The 19,042-nt window shown below is 32.9% G+C and overlaps 1 protein-coding gene across 8 annotated transcripts in view; it reads right to left on the reverse strand.

Annotated features, from left to right (window-relative positions):
• Positions 1-19,042, reverse strand: part of DGKB (diacylglycerol kinase beta) — a 695,350-nt gene that overhangs the window by 175,773 nt on the left and 500,535 nt on the right. For all 8 annotated transcript variants that reach the window (XM_025464249.3, XM_025464247.3, XM_025464246.3 and 5 more), the window contains 2 exons: positions 16,423-16,513; positions 5,925-6,120 (listed from right to left, as the gene is read on the reverse strand). In XM_025464249.3, the coding sequence (XP_025320034.1) occupies positions 5,925-6,120; positions 16,423-16,513 (287 nt within the window). The remainder of the gene's footprint in view (positions 1-5,924; positions 6,121-16,422; positions 16,514-19,042) is intronic.

Here is a 19,042-nt window from a genome sequence, read left to right on the forward strand (position 1 = left end):
TTTAAATGCTATTTGTGCACTTATCCAGGCAATACAATGCACAGCACACATAGATTAATCTCAACTCTTCCAGAACTCACCATCCCTGTTTTAAAGACAGACACGAAAAAGCCAGTAACCTCATTTATCTTCAGAGGCAAAGAAATTCACATTTTGCCAAGTTTTCACAAATACCAACTCATTTATTCTCTTTGATCAGTCTTGTTTGGACTGACTTGTTCTTCCCATTTCCTCAGAGTTTAAAAAAAAATAATAAAGTCATTTGATGAGGAGAGACTCCTTGTCAGCCAGTCAGATGCATAGTCCCTTTCCTTTGGCTTCTAAGAAGAATCAAAGATTTAGTCTTCCCCAGCACAACTCAAGAACATCAGAGAGGAAGGGAGAGGAGCATTAAGCCCAGAGAAAAGCTTCTTCTTGGGGAACTGAGACACAGTAATTTTATGCAAGATGATGAAGAAGAATGTTCACGATAAATATTCAAAATTAGGGCTATGTGAATGATAGGAAGTGGTGAGAGCTGTCATGTTAGCTTAGTGTGACTTTCTAAACTACTCTTTCCTATCTCACCTTTGCAATCTTTGCCTTATTCAAATACCTCCTGTATCATTCAGATTTGTTTTTTACCACATTTTTGCTTAAATAGATTTATTTCAAAACTAAAATTGAGGATACAATTACAAATTAAAAAACAAACAACAACCCAGCATCCCCTACAACAACTATAATAGTACATATTAAAACTACTAAACTTTAAAATATCCATCTGTGTACTGCTTAAAGCATTTCAATTTTCCCAGTGGAGTCTATGTCTCACTTCTGGGAAGTTCTCCCCAAATAAAATAATTAGCATTGGTAAATGGGAATGAAATCATTGAGAATTTCATGGTTAATATCATATGTAAATTAGTTTTTAAAATAAACTTTTGTGGTACCTGGCTAGTAGTATCCATGTGTGTGGTGGACAGCCATCTAGCTAATGAGGTTTCAAGCAGGAGGTCCAGCTGCTTCCACATAGTGTCTCCAATAGCTCCTGGCAAATATCTGAACCTCTTTTGTTTGAATATCATTACTTTTGCTTAGTGGTTTCAAACTTTTTAGAGTAGTTAACTTTTTTTTTTCAAATAATGTAACATTTAAAAATCAGTAAATGAAAGAAAATGTAGATTTTATTTGTACAAATAAATTTTCAAGGTTCAATCTGCTGATACTTTTAGTATACTCAATCCATGAGAATAACAGAGTTTTTCTGATCAACAGTTGCAGTGTCACTTTTTATCCTATTTTCATAAATTTCTGCATTTTATTTTGGATGTGCGACTTAAGAATATACTGATCCAGAGAAGTATGTGATTGTAAATGCTATGATATTATTCCATCTCATGTGGCTGTCTTAGACCATTCTGCTTTCGTTTCTGGAAAGTGGAATAGTTGGACTTGTATCTTCAAAGCTAAAACCATTAGAATAACTGTAAACTGTTCATATTACTTGAGAGGTTTTCACTGTTTGGTTAAAAGATACTTTTTAAAGGTCTTTTTAGAATACATGCATCCTTATGTTTATAGCAGCATTAGTTACAACAGCCAAGATATAGAAGCAGCCCAAGTATCCTCGATTAATGAATGGATAAAGCGAATATACAATGGAATATTATTCAGCCATAAAAAGGGCTCTTTAGCTGCAGCTGGAAGTGTGTTTATACCACATATCTCTAATAAAAGTACACTTGATGTATAAGCTAATACAAGCCTATTTTTGTGAGGTAGTTAGCTAATGCAATTTCTCTATGAGCAAAAATTTTTCTAAAAAGTCATTTCCATTTTCATTTAAAATACTAATTATTATAACTTTGTTTTCACTTCCACTGATTGTTATGTACTATTTATTACTTATTCCAAACAGACATATTTGAGCTCACGGGCCTTTTAATTGTGTGTGATTCACATGCACTGTGGTGGTAATGTACCCATCTGTACAATGATCCTCATGAAATACGCAAAGATATATATTTTAAAAATGATGATTGCAGAGCTACAGACTTTCTAATTAATGATATTTTTTACTCACTTTATTTATGTTTTCATTTACATGTAAATGTGTATGTCCAGCTATGAATATCTATCTTTTTATCTATCTATGGAGAATGAAGAAGATGAGGAGCAAGAGGCAGACAGGAAGCTCTCTTTATTTGGTAGCAGAATTTAATGATGTTAGAGTCATTAATACAACAAAATGTTTTTATAAAGCACACCTTAGTGTGTTTTTATTATAGTTTTTTCTATATTTCCCAAGTATAGCAATAATTAGTTTGAGCCAAGTTTTTACAGAACCTCTGAAGAACTGCAGTTATAACTCAGTGAAACAAAGTTCAAAAAATAATGGTTTGAAAAAAAATAATAATGGTTTGGCTGAAGGCCTTTATTTCTTTTAAAATGCAAATACCTCTACTTTGATCTGCAATCAGTCACTTATATATTAATGTGACTGACTTTATTAGATATCTTTCCAAGTCCTACATTTATTTTAGAAGAGGGGGAAGCAAAGATAAGCTCAGCAACCAAAAATCACGAGCAACCCTGAGTGTGAATAACTACTTGGCCTACTTTACGATTGTGCTTAAAGACCATGCTGACTATAGAGATCACACTTATTTGTATTTCCAAAAGCAAAAATGAAACAAAACACAAAAGATAAATCTACAAAGAAAATATCTACTGAATTAGATGAATCTGAATATGTTTCAGAATTGCATCCAACGGTTTCAGAATATTCTGCTAGAATGATACTGCAATTAAATGAATTACTTATAATTTTGGTCAACTTGAATTAAACCAAGCACAACATTTCCAACCAGTGAAGTTGTTAACTGAAGATACTCTGATCTTATGCTGTGAGTGTCCTCAAAAATTTCAAGCAAATTAATTGTGCTGGAATCCCAGAACATGTAGAGCATCATATAGACGAAGATTTAATTCTCTAAAACCTGATCCTGAATCTTTGGTCTACAATATGTTTTTAAATCGGAAAAAAAAAATTGTAAACCTTTTTTTAATTTAAATTCTTCTACTAAATAAAATGATTTATCTTTGTTATAAGAATCTAGTCATGGGTGCTTTCCCTATTCTTTGCTACCCACCTGAAGCTTTTTAAAGTTTATGAAAACAAGCATCCATTTCAATACAGTAAATATTTAGTTTAAACTTCAATTTTTTTGCAGTGGTATACCAGAAAAGCTGTTAATATTTCAAGAAAGTACTTCTTGAAAAGGAAATTATATCATAAAGTTTTTTGTATTTCTTTACATATTTTTAAGAGTGAAAAATATTAACGTGAATTTGGGCTAATAAACATGTTGAACTAGAATAGTATTTTTCATAATTCATTCTAAAGTCAATACTCATAATCATTTTATGTAAGTTTGAAAGTTTGAAAGGACATTTAAATTTGAAATACTGATAAAAGAAGAAATATTGATTGACTCTCACTTTTAATACTATTGTTTTTGTGTCAAGATACTGAAGACAAAATCAAAAGATAGAAATATGTACCATTTAGGAAAGGGATTTATGCAGATATTTTAAGTAGTAAATTTCACTTATTAAGTATGACATTTATGAGTTAACAAAATAAATCTGCAATCAAATCTTCAAAGGATTTTGAGTTACTTCTGCTTATTTTGTTGCCAAATATATCGAAATGAAAAAGAAAAAATCTACATAAAATTAATAAAAAAGAAATACTGGTTAATATATTATAGTCTATTTTTTATATCCAGCTGATAAGGTCATTTTTAGAGATAAAATTGTCCTTATCTTGGAATAAAACTACACTCAAACTACTACCATCGTTGTTTTCAAGAGAAGGAGCAAAAAGTTGAGCCAAATCAGTTATGAACATACACATCTGTTATTGCTCATACAATGACCTTCAAAAACTCTGATTTCCATTGTTTTCCCCCATGTTTGTACTGAGAAAAAATATATACCTGTCACAAATCCTACTGGTTCCCACTTTATTCTTTACCAACTCTATGGAGATATAGCCCTAATAGTTCCACAACATTAAGTAAGAAGACAAAATGGGAAGAGAGGTCTTTTCATACAGTTAAAGGCAATGACAGTCTATGACAATACTTCTGGTTGATTTGTCTATGCTGTTTTTCAAATGTGTATTCCTGAAAAAAGCATACAGAGGGCCATGAGTGAAGCAGCAAAGAGCAAACCTGCAGTAGCTCCATAGGGGTTGTATAGAATAGACACTTGTCCTGGTTGAGCATAATCATGAGTCTTATAAACTTCAATGGCTCAAAAGGTGAATGCAGTTGGCAGATGAACATTGAGAATAATTTAGATTTATATATGGAATATCAACATGCAAAGGACGTGCCAACTATTGGTATCTAGTAACCACATAAAATTGGAAATTGTTTTATATATATAGAAATTATATGGATTATTTTACTAGGTTTTACTAATCTTCATAGAAAACTATTAATGTTATATCTAAATATGAATATAACATTGATGTCAATAACCCCTGTGAAATGATAACTATGTCTCATTTTCTTCCTTTAAAATTCATATGGCACAAACCTACTCATTTCTTCTATGTACTTCTCCTTCAGAAAAAAAAAATTTCTTCATGTTTCCATATAGTTATACTCATTCTGAGTATGAAGCATTTTAATTAAGTTAATATAAATTTGCTTGTACTAAATTACATGACTCTTCAGAATTTACTTCTTTAGGATTACCTATATATTTAAGGGGCTTCAAAAGCTTCTGTCTTTGACAGCCTATAATAAGCACTTATTTCAAGACAATAATAACTAATACTTTCTCTATCAATCCTATCAATCTTTGTTACCCTCATGATCACCATATTCCATATAACAGAAGTAACTGCCCGCTATGGGAACTTGAATCAGATACCTGAAGACACCAAAAGATAAAGCTGTTTCCACCACCATGGAGCCTACCAACCATCTTCGCATTTTATTTTGCTATTTATTTTTAAAATATTTGTATTTATTTTTCTTGGGCCCATAAGGAGGCTAACCTCTCCATATTTTGTCTTTGTTACACTGAGCGGGCCAATATGCTTTCTTGGCTGTCTGAATGCCATTGATAGTATTAACTAGGTATACTCTGAAAAATAAAAGAAATATACATAAATTATTGGAAAATGACCAATTATTAGAATAGTACCAATTTGATGTCTTTGTCTATAAAATCTATCAACAAGAATTAGTTGTCATGCCTGAGTGTGACCTAAATTACAATGAAATTGAAAATTTGGATCCATAGCTATTCTATCCCATTTTATTAGTCTTTTATGATCTGTTTCCCAGGTCTCTCAATTGTTGTTATAAAATTTCTGGAAAAATAGCCTCAGATAACCAAAATTTCTTGTGGGGGTATTGAAACCTGTCATTATACGTGGTACCTAGAACAACAGCTTTATGTAAGATAACTTTGATGTCACAGCCTGAGTGAACAAAGCCAGGAATAAAAAATCTTGCAACACAACATTAGAAAAGCTTTAGCTTTAACAGGCCCTTGTTACAACAACGCAAACATCCTGACCAAGATGATCAGATTTCAGAACTTCTTGTGCAATATATTCCATATTATTATCCACTAAATACCCAGACGTATTCTCTTTTCTGTGTGAAGAAGAGTGAATAGAGTGAGATCCAAAGAAGGAGAATAAAGGGAAAAGAATCCATGAAAAATATAGCCAATTTATATATAATTTTAGAATATATTATGATCTCATTTAACCACATACACATATCTAATATTATGAAAAATATAACTGCATAAATATATAGACTACAGTGCAATGGAAAACTCTTTAATTTTAAAGCAGCCTTAGAAAGTGTATTAGAAGCAAGCTAACACAATTAAATTTGAGAAAAACTTACCCTGACTTGCAAACTTCAACTCTTTCGCATCTGTGAGTGTGGTCCTTTTGTCAGACCCTTTTTTCTCTATTCGGCGATGGCTTCGTCTTTTCTTAGACTCTCCCCAAAGATTGGATCCACCATGCATACTTGGTATATTCAAAATAGCAATTCCTTCCAGGGAGATATTTATTAAATCTATTTGTACTCCATCACACTAATCAGTAAAAAGGAAAAAAAAAAAAAAAGAAACAATAGGATGTTTGATCATTCCTTCCTTGATTTCCTCTTTTGCATTTCCTTATCTTTCAATTAGAGTTTTTAAGTCCAAGATCCTTTCATATTTAAATAAGCCTTTTGAGAACACTCAAATAACTACTCTAAATGTCAGTATAAAAGATAAAGTAGCCATGAACATTAATCAGTTATCGTTTAAACATGATCAAATTAAATCATGAGTCTATCATTGTTTACAGAAAACCATTGGTAAGGATACACATTAGTGTCTGTATAACCAGCTACAAATTTCCCATGTGTTACAAAGAGGTGGAGTCTAGGAAGTCTAGTCAATGTTCAGGCAGAAATTTTAATAACTGCCTCCTGATTAGAACACACTGCAACCCACTAATGGGGCAAAGTAAGGAAACAGAATTCATATTTCATGGTCTCACTTGCTTGGGCAGAGAAAGAAGTAGTTTAATAGTCTTTGAAGAAAAAAAAAAATAAAGTGAAAATCACTAGTTCAAAGAGACCTGAATTACATCAGGGTGGCTAAGGATGCTTTCTTGTACTAGATTAAGTTCTAAGCACAGTGTTAAAGGCAATGAGAGGCACCATTGTCTAAACGGATATGGAGAACTAGTGAGGCTGAGTGAGAGAAATGCCAAGAACAACAGTAAAAGCAATCTCTAATCCACCATTACTCCATAGCTACTGTAACAATAGATTGAGAAATAAAAAATAATTATTCAGCCAGATTTTATTTGTTTGCATGGTGACAAAACACCTTTTTGATTATGAGAAAAATGAAACTTGCAAACAGACAATGCTTTGTGATATTCAGAGTGGCCACTTTTTAATTTTTTGAATTTTCTGTTTGATTCCACTGATGCACCTGGGTGAAGAGTGGTAAGGCCATACTGTATTTTTGGAATTATTATTTATTTATTCATTTGCTTTGAGGTTTCTAAAGTGGTACTTATTATAAATTTATCCCAGATATCATTCTCCCTTTGTCAGTTGTAAGTAAGCTGATATGAGAAGCAATGCAAACACATAACACTTTGTTTTACAGAGAACTTTGTTAGTGAGGGATATACATTTCATAGATGAAAGTATATTTGTTGTGGGACTGTTTTATTTGCCATATCTTATTTCAGAAAAAAAAATCAAAACACTGATAATGACTTCATCTTTCTCTTTCTCATGGCAGCGATGATTTTTGGACCTAGAAGAGATAATGCTCCACCAGAATGAAATAACAAAAAACAAACAAAAAACATCTCTTTTTCCATATTTGCCTCTTCATACTAAATCTAATACTGCATCTTGTTCACTAAAATATAAAAACTGTGAAATAAAGCAAGACATCTTGAGTCTACTTGGCAGGGCTAGAAACAAATCTAGAGAAGGTGCCAAGTTTTCATTCAATTTGTTTCAAAGGGGGTGAAACCAAGGTCTGGATGATGCCTTTTTTTTCCCTAGAAACAAGTGATTTTTTCCTCCTTTTCATGTATTAAATTAAGATGATTTCTTTTTACTAAAGAATTCTGCTCATGTGTATACTCACTTACCGCTATATATACTAGATAAACAGATATTAATTTCATAATTAAAAGTAATCTTGTGTAAATACCCTGCAGGCCTCAATGAATCAAACACATACTGTGTGTCAGGCCTCCCACTGTCTTCAAGTGGAATGTACTGGCTGGATAATTAGATAGTACATATTTTTTAACCTTATTTGCATGCATATTATATCTTTTGCACACTGACAAGCAGCAGTAACAACAAAAGTCAGATTACCACAGGGAATTCCCACAAAGAAGTCTTCATTCCTTATAATTTGCAGCCTAAATTAAAATAATTTGATCTTTGACAAGGATGAAATGTCAAGCAGAAGGGGGTCCTCTACAAGCCACGGCCTGTGGCTTCTGAAATCTGCCTAATTTATGTCAGTCACTTCTTAATACATATTTAAGTATTACACGAAAAAGATGATAAATATGCAATCTGACACCTTTGGTATTTCCCTGCTGTTAATTTATAAAGGTCTGGCTTTCCCCAAACTGACTAAAATCATTTAAATAACAGAAGAATTGTGAAATAAGCTAGAGTTAGGGCCTGGCTTCCATTTTCACTCAATATTGAACACAGCAGGTAGTACACTAAGACAATTATTTGACTAGGCCTTAGAACCCCACTGTGACAAGTTACTTTCAGAATTAGTGAAGGAGTATTCCTTTGTTCATCTGCAGCAAAGGAGAGCAGTTGCAAATAGGCTTTTTGTTTTAATTGAACTAGGGGAGTTACATGCGACAACTGAAAAACATCAGTGTATACTATTATTCATGTTTTCACTCTTCAGAGTCTTATCACGTGTAGTTTCAAGGAAACAGAGTGAGTAGCTTTAGGAAAAATGAAAAAAAAAAAAAAAGTCCTTAAGTTCCCAAAGAAGGACTGATGAACAGTGAGGTTCCAAGGAGAGCAGGACAATGTACTTACATAAATTGCTATTTATTAATGATTTGTTTCCACTAGTTCTTGACCCCAGGTTACCTTCCTCTGTTTGCTTTAACATTATGTTCATTAGTCTGGAAAATTTCAGAGCTAGCTGTGATGGAGAGCAGGAATTGTAGCACACCAATTGAGTGCATGGAAATAAAAGCTGAGGTGAAGGCTATGAACTATAAACAAGTTATAATACTATGTCAGATAATATTTTCACCCGCTTTGAAGATTTATGATTTTTAAAAAGGTAGCTACAGAGGAAAAGAATATAAAAGCTTAAAAGCTAACGGCCTCAGTTAGTCAATAAATCCTGAATATTTTTATTATGTAGAAAAAAGGTCGTTAACATATAGTACTATGGGAGCTATTTGAAGAGGGCAATGTTGTGAGGCCATTGTCCATTCTTTTCAGTATTAAAATGGAAGATCTTATTCCAGACACAAATTCGCTTAAAATAAATGAAAATGGTTTAAATTCTTCTGCCAGTGTATTTAATCTGCATTTACAAACATTGCATCATACTTTTTAGAGGTGTTAAAGACAAACTTTGAAAAATAAGTGCATTGTTTCAGGTTCAGTTAATATGTTATTTGATAGAAAAATTCAAATTGTGAAGAACTTTGGACAGCTGTTAAGCATGGATAAATTTGATGAGGTTCAATTAATGATACACTGTAAATATTTTTTTCCATAGCAAGTCTAATTCTATGCTCAGGTCAAATAAAAGTTATACACAATTTTATTTAATTAAACATAAAAACATTGCTTTGTTCATTACATAAAGTAGCATGGAGTAAAATGACTTACATAAGCCCACTCTTAGAAGAGTTTCTGCAAATTCATTTGTAATTCTTAAGGCAAAATTATGTATGTGTTTGCAGAAAACAACAGTAGCAAATCTACAGATTAAAATAAACATGTACACATAAGTGGCCTCAAAGTTTCTCTTCTGATATTTGAAGGCTGTGTGGTGCTCTGTATCTTCCCATGAGTAAGCTTGATGTTTTCTGAAATGCATTTTATAAGTTTTATCTACAAAACACAGTCTGATACAGGGGCTCAGGATATGCCTTTTAGGTCAATTTACTCTGAGCTGGCAGTCCAGGGGTGGTGATGGAAGGATTAATTGTAGGTAAACAAGATATCTTTCAGAGCAGAAGGGAAGCCAGTAGGTGCTTATAAGCAAGAGAAAGATGGAAGCAAACCCATAAAACAAAAAATTGAGGACTGAACACAGTTGTTGAACACATTGATAATAATAAAATACTGCTGGCTCAAGATATCCAGTATTAGCCTTAAGTATTAGCAGAAACTAGTTTAGTTTAACATGTTTTTCTTTTGTAGTATACGCTGTGAAGACTAAAAACTATTGCTAGGATATTAGAATTCTTACCAGAAATTATCTTATTAAAAATAACTTCTGGGCGGCTCAGTGGTTGAGCATCTGCCTACAGCTCAGGGCGTGATCCTGGGTCCTGGGATTGAGTCCCCCATCGGGCTTCCCGCAGGGAGCCTCCTTTCCCTCTGCCTGTGTCTCTGCCTCTCTCTCTGTGTCTCTCATGAATAAACAAATAAAATCTAAAAACAAACAAAACAAAACAAACAAAAAACTGGTAAACACAGAACGGAATATTCACTTTTTGGTCATTCAGCCCCTTTTAACTTGTTTCATTTCTCCCTCATTCTCCTAAGAAATATTATGATGATTTTATCATAGTAAAATAAACTATGCTCTACCCTCACTACATTTCTTATTTTTTTCTGAAATAAGAAGTTATATTTTGTTTTGGATTTAATGGGTTGACTCCTGTTTTTATTGACCAACTTTGTGAGGTCCACATTTTTACTGTTTGCTTTCATTATTGCTTCTATAATTTCACTGACAAAAAAAAAAAAAAAAATCACCTGAGAAGCTTTAAGTGTTCTTATCAAACACACACACCAAGAGGGTATGATGGTTATACTGATGGCACTTATTGTGGTGATGGTTTCATGGGTACATACATATCCTCAAACTCATCAAGCTGTACCAATTAAATATGTAGAGCCCTTTGTATGTCAACCATGCCTCAACAAAGTGATTTAAAAAAAAATACCCATTCTCAGTTTCATCGCCCTCTGTCTCCCCACTCCCCATTTCAGACTGTGGTTTGGTACTGCTATGACCAGACGGAGGGGCTCTAAACATGTGTTGAAAGAGTATCCAGGGTAATTGTGATACACATAGAGCAGGGACTGAGCTGTGGAAGTCTGCTCCCGGTTTTCCAGATTACTGGGCAGTAACAGTCTTAATTGTAGAATTCTCCTAATTTATTTTGTAACCTGATGCTTTTTGCCCTTTGTTAATTCATGAGATCATTTTGGTTTTATAGAAGTAATTAGTCATTAAAACAAATCTTAGTATCTTGGAAAGGAAATTCTAAATCTTAAAATATTCCATCTTTCCCAGACTAATTGACAACCAAAAGACTGGAATACTTTGGAAAGTGGGCTGTTTTATTCTCTCATGAATTTTGCCTTGTCCATGGAACAAATTATAAGTTCACAAACTTTATTGATGTTGTGAACCAGATGTTGACCTTAGTTTCTTAGGTGTACATCTATGCCCCAAATAGTGTAATACAAACTGCTTTTAACATATTATCTGGTAATTTTAAAGCTTTTCATTTTATATTTCTTTTTCTTCTTTAACAAAGTTAGAGAATAATTGAAATTTTTAATTCTGAAAATTTCAACTTTGCTAATCTCTCTTTCATACCATATATATGTATTCATATATGTTATATATCATATATATCTTCCCATATTATATATCTGTATATATATTATAGATATGTACATATAATTTCCAATTTATTTGTTTCCTTAGATTTTAACATTTTGGCAGTAATGCAATTCTTGTTACTCTTAAATTATTAAATAAAATGCTCATCTGCTTATCTCTATAGTGGAGATATATTAGGAACTCTGATAGGATTTTGACAAAGACTTAAATCAGATAATGTACATACATTGCTTATACCAAGAACAAGGTATAGTTAATAATAGATGGAACATTAGGTATTATTATTATCAACTACTTTCCTATGATATTCAATTTTTTCCAAAAATGCACCCTTCTGGAAATAGTTTTCTATATGAAAGAAGAAAGTGAAACAAAGGATGACATGGCAAATAGTTTGTTTTGAAGAAGCTGCTGATAAAACATACATCTACTTGAAGTACTCTCATACTTTTATTCTCTGTTATATTTTTTCAAATAATAGTTGGTATAATTTTAGGCCAAGTAGGGAACAACAGCAAACAGAATCAAATTTCCAAATTGATGTTTTTGCTATATTTAATTATAAAGTAACCTTGAGGGCAGAAAGGCATATTTTGCTAATATGATAGACTGGATTCATTAAAAAATGAGTAGAGGAGCAGGTTTTTGCATTACTATCTATTCTATACACACAAACACACATACACTGCCACCCACAAGTTTTAGAATTGATATAAATATGTAAAAATTACAACAGTATTTATAAGATACACAACAATAAAGTGAGGAGGGCACAGTGCTAGTTCTGATTTATAAATGCTATTGTGCTGGACGCCAGAATAAGCCAGCAAATGCAGAGCTGGGAAGCCAGATTTGGAGGGCTTATAGAAGCATGATCCTAGGAAGAATAACTTATTCTAGTTGCCCAGATTACTTGGAGAAGCATTCTAAATAGTTTTTCTATAAAATGTAAAAAGCTCTGGGGAACAAAACCACTCAATTTTATCATTATAACTTTTTTTTTTTTTTTCTGAGAGAAAGAGAGTGTGTGTGTGCATGCAAGAAGAGGGGGGAGGGGTACAAGAAGAGACGAGAGAGAATCTTAAGAGAAGAGAGAGAATCCATGGCCAGCATGAAGCCGGACCAGAGACTAGATCTCACACTCCTGAGATCATGACCTGAACCAAGGTCAAGAGTTGGATGCTTAAAAAAAAAAAAAAAAAAGAGTAAGACACTTAATGGAGTAAGCCACCCAGGTGCCCCAAAACTTTTTATTTTCATAAAAATGTCCTTTTATTTTCATTCAAATGTCCTTGGCTATATTTCCTTAATCTGTTTAAAATTTTTTTTGACATACATAATATTATACTGTAGATCTAGACTTTATTATTATTTTTTAAAGATCTTATTTATTTATTCATGAGAGACACAGATTGAGAGAGAGAGAGAGAGACAGGCAGAGACACAGGTAGAGGGAGAAGAAGACAGGCCCCACGCAGGGAGCCCAACATGGGACTTGATCCTGGGACTCCAGGATCACACCCTGGGCCGAAGGCAGGTGCTCAACCACTGAGACACCCAGGGATCCCTCTAGACTTTATTATTTTAGAGCAGGTTCAGATTCACTGCAGAATTGAAGGGAAGGTACAGAATTTCCCGTCTAATCCCTGCCTCTACACATGCACAACCTCTCCATTTATCACCATCCCAACTGAGTGGCCCATTTGTTACAACTGATAAACCTATAATGACACATGACAACCAACTAAAGTCCATGGTTTATTTATGGTTCACTCTTGCTGTTCATTCTTTGGGTTTGAACAAATGTATAATGACATTTATCCACTATCACTGTATTTTACAGAGTATTAGAATTGCCCTAAAATCTTCTTCACTCTGCTTATTCATCTAACCCTCCCTCCACAACCCCTGGCAATCACTGATTTTTGTACTGTTTTACAGTTTCACCTTTTCTGAATGTCATATGTTGGTATTATACAGTATGCAATTTTTTTCAGATTGGTTTCTTTCACTTAGGAAAATGCATTTCAGATTCCTGCATGTCTTTTCAAGGCTTGATAGCTAATTTCTTTTTAGCATTGAATAATATTCCATTGTCTGGATGTACCATAGTTTATGTATCTACTCACCCACTGAAGGACCTCTTGTTTGTTCCAAATTTTGTCAATTATTAAACTGTTATAAACATCCATGTGCAGGTTTTTGTGTTGATGTTAAGTTTCTAGCTCCTTTGGGTAAATACCAAGGAACGCGACTGTTGGATCATATGATGAGAGTATATTTAGTTTTGTCAGCAAACCACCAAACTGTCTTCCAAAGAGGTTGTACCAGTCTGTTTCCCATTAGAAATAAATGAGAGTTACCAGCATTCAGTGTTTTCAGGAGCCTAATAGGTGTAGAGTTGTATCTCATTACTGTCTTAATTGCATTTTTCTGATGACATGATGTGGAACATCATTTCATATGTTTATCTGCCATCTGTATATCCTTTTTGGAGAGGTATGTTGAAATGTTTTGCCCATTTTTTCAATGGGGTTGTTTATTTCCTTAGTAAGTTTTAAGAGTCTGTATATTTTGGATTAACAGGCTCTTATCAGAAATATCTTTTGCAATTATTTCCTGTCTGTGGCTTGTTTTCTGATTCTCTTGACACTGTCTTTCACAGAGCAGGTTTTTTTTTTTTTTTTTAAATTTCAGTGAAGTCCAGCTTATCAATTATTTCTTTCAATGATCATGCCTTTGGTGTTTTGTCTAAAAAGGCATCACCATACCCAAGGCTATCTAGGTTTCCTCCTATGTTACCTTCTAAAAGTTTTACAATTGCACATTTCACATTTAGATCTGTGATTGATTTTCAACTCATTTTTCTTAAGAGAGAATTCATTTTTGCAGTTTTTTTTGGGGTCCATGGATGTCCAGTTGTTTTATCACCATTAGTTAAAAAGACTTCCTTTGCTCTGTTGCATTGTCTTTCTTCCTTTGTCAAAGACAGCTGAGTAAATTTATGAAGGGGGTCTATTTGTAGGTTCTCTATTCCATTCCATTGATCTATTTATCTGTTCTCTCAATGATACTGCATTGTCTTGATTGTGATAGCTTTCATAGGATGTCTTGAAGTCTGGTAGTGTGAGCCCTCCAGCTTTATTTTCCTTCAGCATTGTATTGCAATTCTGAGTCTCCTGACTCTCCATATACACTTTAGAATCAGTTTGTTGATATATACACAAAAAATTGCTGGTATTTTGACTGAAATTGTATTGAATCAACTGATCAAAGTGGGAAGAACTGACATCTTGACAATACTGAGTTTTCCTATCCATGGAATATCCATTTCTCCTAGCTAATTTTTTTTCAATCTATATTCATTGGTAGGGTAAGGAAAGGAGAGGTGCAAGAGGTTTCAGAGTATTTACCCTACATTCAACCAGAAGCCATATTTTTTTTTTTTTTTTTGCCTTCTGCTACAGATTGTCTTTGAGCATAGGTTTCTGAAGGTAAGAAATGATCAAAATCCACTATGTTAAGAATTTTTTTAAAGTTTGTTTTGTTTTTAATTTTTATTTATTTATGATAGTCACAGAGAGAGAGAGAGAGGCAGAGACATAGGCAGAGAGAGAAGCAGGCTCCATGCACTGGGAGCCCGACGTGGATTCGATCCCGGGTCTCCAGGATCACGCCCTGGGCCAAAGGCAGGCGCTAAACCGCTGCGCCACCCAGGGATCCCGTAAAGTAATGATTTTGAATGTAAGGAGATATTTTTATTTTTTATAAATATATATGCACATATGTAACTATCTAAATATATCACTCTCTACAGATGTATATAAATATATACATATATAAATCTTGATAAATAGTAATCACAGAAAGTCCGTGTTCATCCCAAGTCCTTCACTTTTGTGATCATATTCCTTTTCAGCATTATGATCGGATTCAGTCATGAAGGTTATTTTCCATTCCATGATCATCCATTCTACTTCTAAGACTTCAATTTATCCACTACAAAAGTCCAAAAAATGTTACATTTTGAAGTACTATCACTTTTGCCTTCATTATAATTAACAGGAAATTAGAAAGTCAGAATGAAAAACTTAGCCAGGCCATTATGATCCAATAGGTCCATACTACTTTTGTTTACCAAACTTATTAGCTGAATATATGCCACTAATGATTTAGGTCTCAGCCGACAAGTTATACATTTATTTTTAAAATAAAAAATATTGAAGCCAATATTTCACAATTCATATCAGCTAGTCATTAGGTGTTCTGGTTTCATAATTCTGTTCCAAGGGTTTATCTTTGCCACTCATCAAGACATAACTTTTCCTTTTCCTTTATCCCCTAAAATCTCTCAATAAAACTAAGTTATTTTCTATTATAACTCATCTCCAAAAATTTTAGTCCTACTGTATCTGTATTTTTTGGTAGACCTATTTGCTCCAAATCTTTTCAAAGTGTGTCTTTTCTTGCTTTCTTTGCTCTCTTTTTGTAGCTTTTCCACTTCCTACAAATGTAATGGGAAAATGGCAACCTCAGGAACTGAGAAAAATCTAGTTAATGAATGGGAATGGAATGGAAAAGTATATTTTTTTAACCTTTATTCATGAAAGGAAGTACAATTTCAGTGAACTGTGTTTTAAAGGTTATAAGATATTGAGACCCCAAAATAAAGACTTTTTAATGTATCTTGCAAATTTTTTCTCTTCAAATACTTTCCTTTATTTTACATTTTTCTATGCACACTATGTCTAGTAACTTCCCCATTGATTTCTAAAGTTGTGTTCCACCTCCATCCTTTTATAGTGTATTAAAACAACTCCTACTCAAAACTTAACTTTATACTAATAATTCAGAGAATGCTAGAATCCCAATGAGCGACAGTAATGAAATTTTAGAATTGTGAGGTAAAGCTATGTGGATTTCTCAAAGTATAACTCTATAACATATTGATAATCAAAGTCAAACCATTTCATTGTATTGTAAAATATAACTCATTTTTCTTACTTCTATTTCTACAGATTCATGTAGCTTCTTGCAGGTGGCTGAGAAAGTTTCAGATGTGCCAAACTCAAAATACCAAAATTTGTTCTTCATTCTGAAAAAGGAAAGGAAGAAGCAGCTTAGGCAATTATCAATAGCAGAAAGGATTTTTTTAAATGAAGTTGCCCTGTCTTATATTATATGTCATAAAAAAGGTTTGAGGACATATAACATCATTCATAATGTAATAGATGGTCACATAATTTTCGAAGCTTAAATGTTGGTGTCAAATTGTATGATTGCCCCTGAGGAAAGTACAGGAATGTGTTGATCTGACAAGTTCAAGTATATCTTTGACTTTTCTATATATTGGTCGCTCAGATTTTAAATATGATTTTAGTTCATATAATTCTTAGCTTGTTCTTATACAACTTGATTTAGACCAGCCATTCTGTAATCATAAAGAGAAAAAAACCTGATTGGCGCTTTTTATGAGAAAAATGAGACTAAGCTAACTATGCTAAATTTTTCCAGATGGTTATGTATTCATTAGAAATTGGTAAGATTGAATAGCATATTAAAAAGAAAAAAATAGTGATTATCCCTAAAGCTAAAATTTAGTAACTTTGGGATAACTATTCATTATTTTTTTAAGATAAGGTCCTCCTTTCTGTGAATAATAGTGGGAAATTATGATACAAGATGGAAAAGCTAAAGAAGCACTAATAGTATTTATTAATATAACAAGAGTTACAAAGAAAATACAGTTTAAAATATTTCAGTATCAAAACTTATTGTCTCCCTTGACCCAGTAACCATATCTTTCTTTGTACCAGGTGAATAAGTTTATGATGATATAATGTAATTTTACAAAGACTGACTAGATTTTTATATTACCCAATACTGGATTTAAAAATTAATTTTCATGAAAAAATGCAGTTTTTAATTATACATATTTTAACAAGGTTTTATGCCCTCAATTAGAAGAAAATACAGGTATAAAGAGATACATACTTTCACACATAAAGGCAAAACAAAAATTTTTGTCATACTCAAATATACTTCTCTCATCAAATTAATCTTTTTGACTTACAAATGATGACATGTGCTTTTCACAATAGAATGTAAAACAGTTCAACAACTTAAAATACATGTGGTAAGGACCTTACTACTTAATTCAGCCCTATGATTAGTTATGGAAAACAACATGGAACCCAATACAGTGTTTATTATTATACTGTGTTGAATAGAGTTCTCTGATATGAAATTACAAATTATAAAAATAATCTCATCTACTTAGATATATTCAGTAATATAGTCTCATACAAGATCTTGTTTCTTTACAAAATTTTCACTAGCTTTTCTTTCCTTTTTTCTTTAAGATATTATTTATTTATTCATGAGAGACACACACACACAGAGAGAGGCAGAGATATAGGCAGAGGGAGAAGCAGGCTCCATGCAGGGATTCTGAAGTGGGACTCGATCCCAGGACTCCAGGATCAGGCCCTGAGCTGAAGGCAGATGCTTAACCGCTGAGCCATCCAGGCATCCCTTCACTAGCTTTTCTTGTATCAATTGCCATAATTGTGCCAGTAGTCTGAAAGTTTCCTATTCCTAGTATTCTAGTACCATGAATCCTCATTCTTTTCTAGAGAATATTTTCCTTGAGTTATGAATGAGTAGTTAAAAATAGATGATAGCTAATTAGATAAAACAAGGGTAAACATTTAACACCAAGATCTGTGGGCCTGAGCCTACATACAAATTTATATTAAATTAATGCAAATATCTACTTCAGAGAATACATGTAATTTTGCAAATTTACTCGCTGTCTGAAGTTACAAAAATTAAAAGTATTTTCCTTTTGACTCACTCTGATGAAAACATGTCATTCAATAAATTAAGAGGGAAATATTGGTCATATGCAGTAGTTTCGAGACAATCTTAGGATAATAAGAGGATGTTTTATGATTATTTGGAATTGTCTTTCTACGTCCAGCAAGTTTTCTAATAACATTTTTGTGTTAGTTTTATCCAGACCTTCCTGGATTCATATATTCATCCACTCATTAATTCAACAAATATTTAATAAGGATATCAACTTCCATATGCTACTGTGATAAATTCTAAATATATAAATATGAATACAATTATCTTTATCACCAAGGAGCTCGGAATGCTGTAAGATTATGGGCATACAAAATCATTAAAAAGTTAATGCTCTTCAAAAATATGAGCCAAGTGTTATGGGGAAGTATTTCAGTGAGTCAACTACTTTTACTCAGGAGAGTGCAGAAAGCTTTAGGAAAGAAGGCAACATTTTAATAAGTAAGCAGAAGTAGGCCCTCAAACGAGAAAGACAAGTTCTGGGAAGTTTTAGGAGTGCAGAGTAACTTAAGAGAACACAGGGTATGATATAATAAGGGTCTGTTTCAGGATATGTATGTCAAGTTAAGGGGTTTGGATGTGATATTCTAGATTAATAGGATGCTGACAGAAGTTTATTACCAGTCGAGTGGCATGGCCAGCTCTGTTATATGAGCAATAAGTTTAGCAGAAATGAATAAAACGGCTAAAATGTTGAATGCTAATAGTGAACAGAAATGTGGCTGTTGGAATAGAACAAATGAAACATAATTGA

Source organism: Canis lupus, chromosome 14 (genome assembly GCF_003254725.2).
Source record: "Canis lupus dingo isolate Sandy chromosome 14, ASM325472v2, whole genome shotgun sequence".
In the NCBI taxonomy this organism is placed as follows: domain Eukaryota; kingdom Metazoa; phylum Chordata; class Mammalia; order Carnivora; family Canidae; genus Canis; species Canis lupus.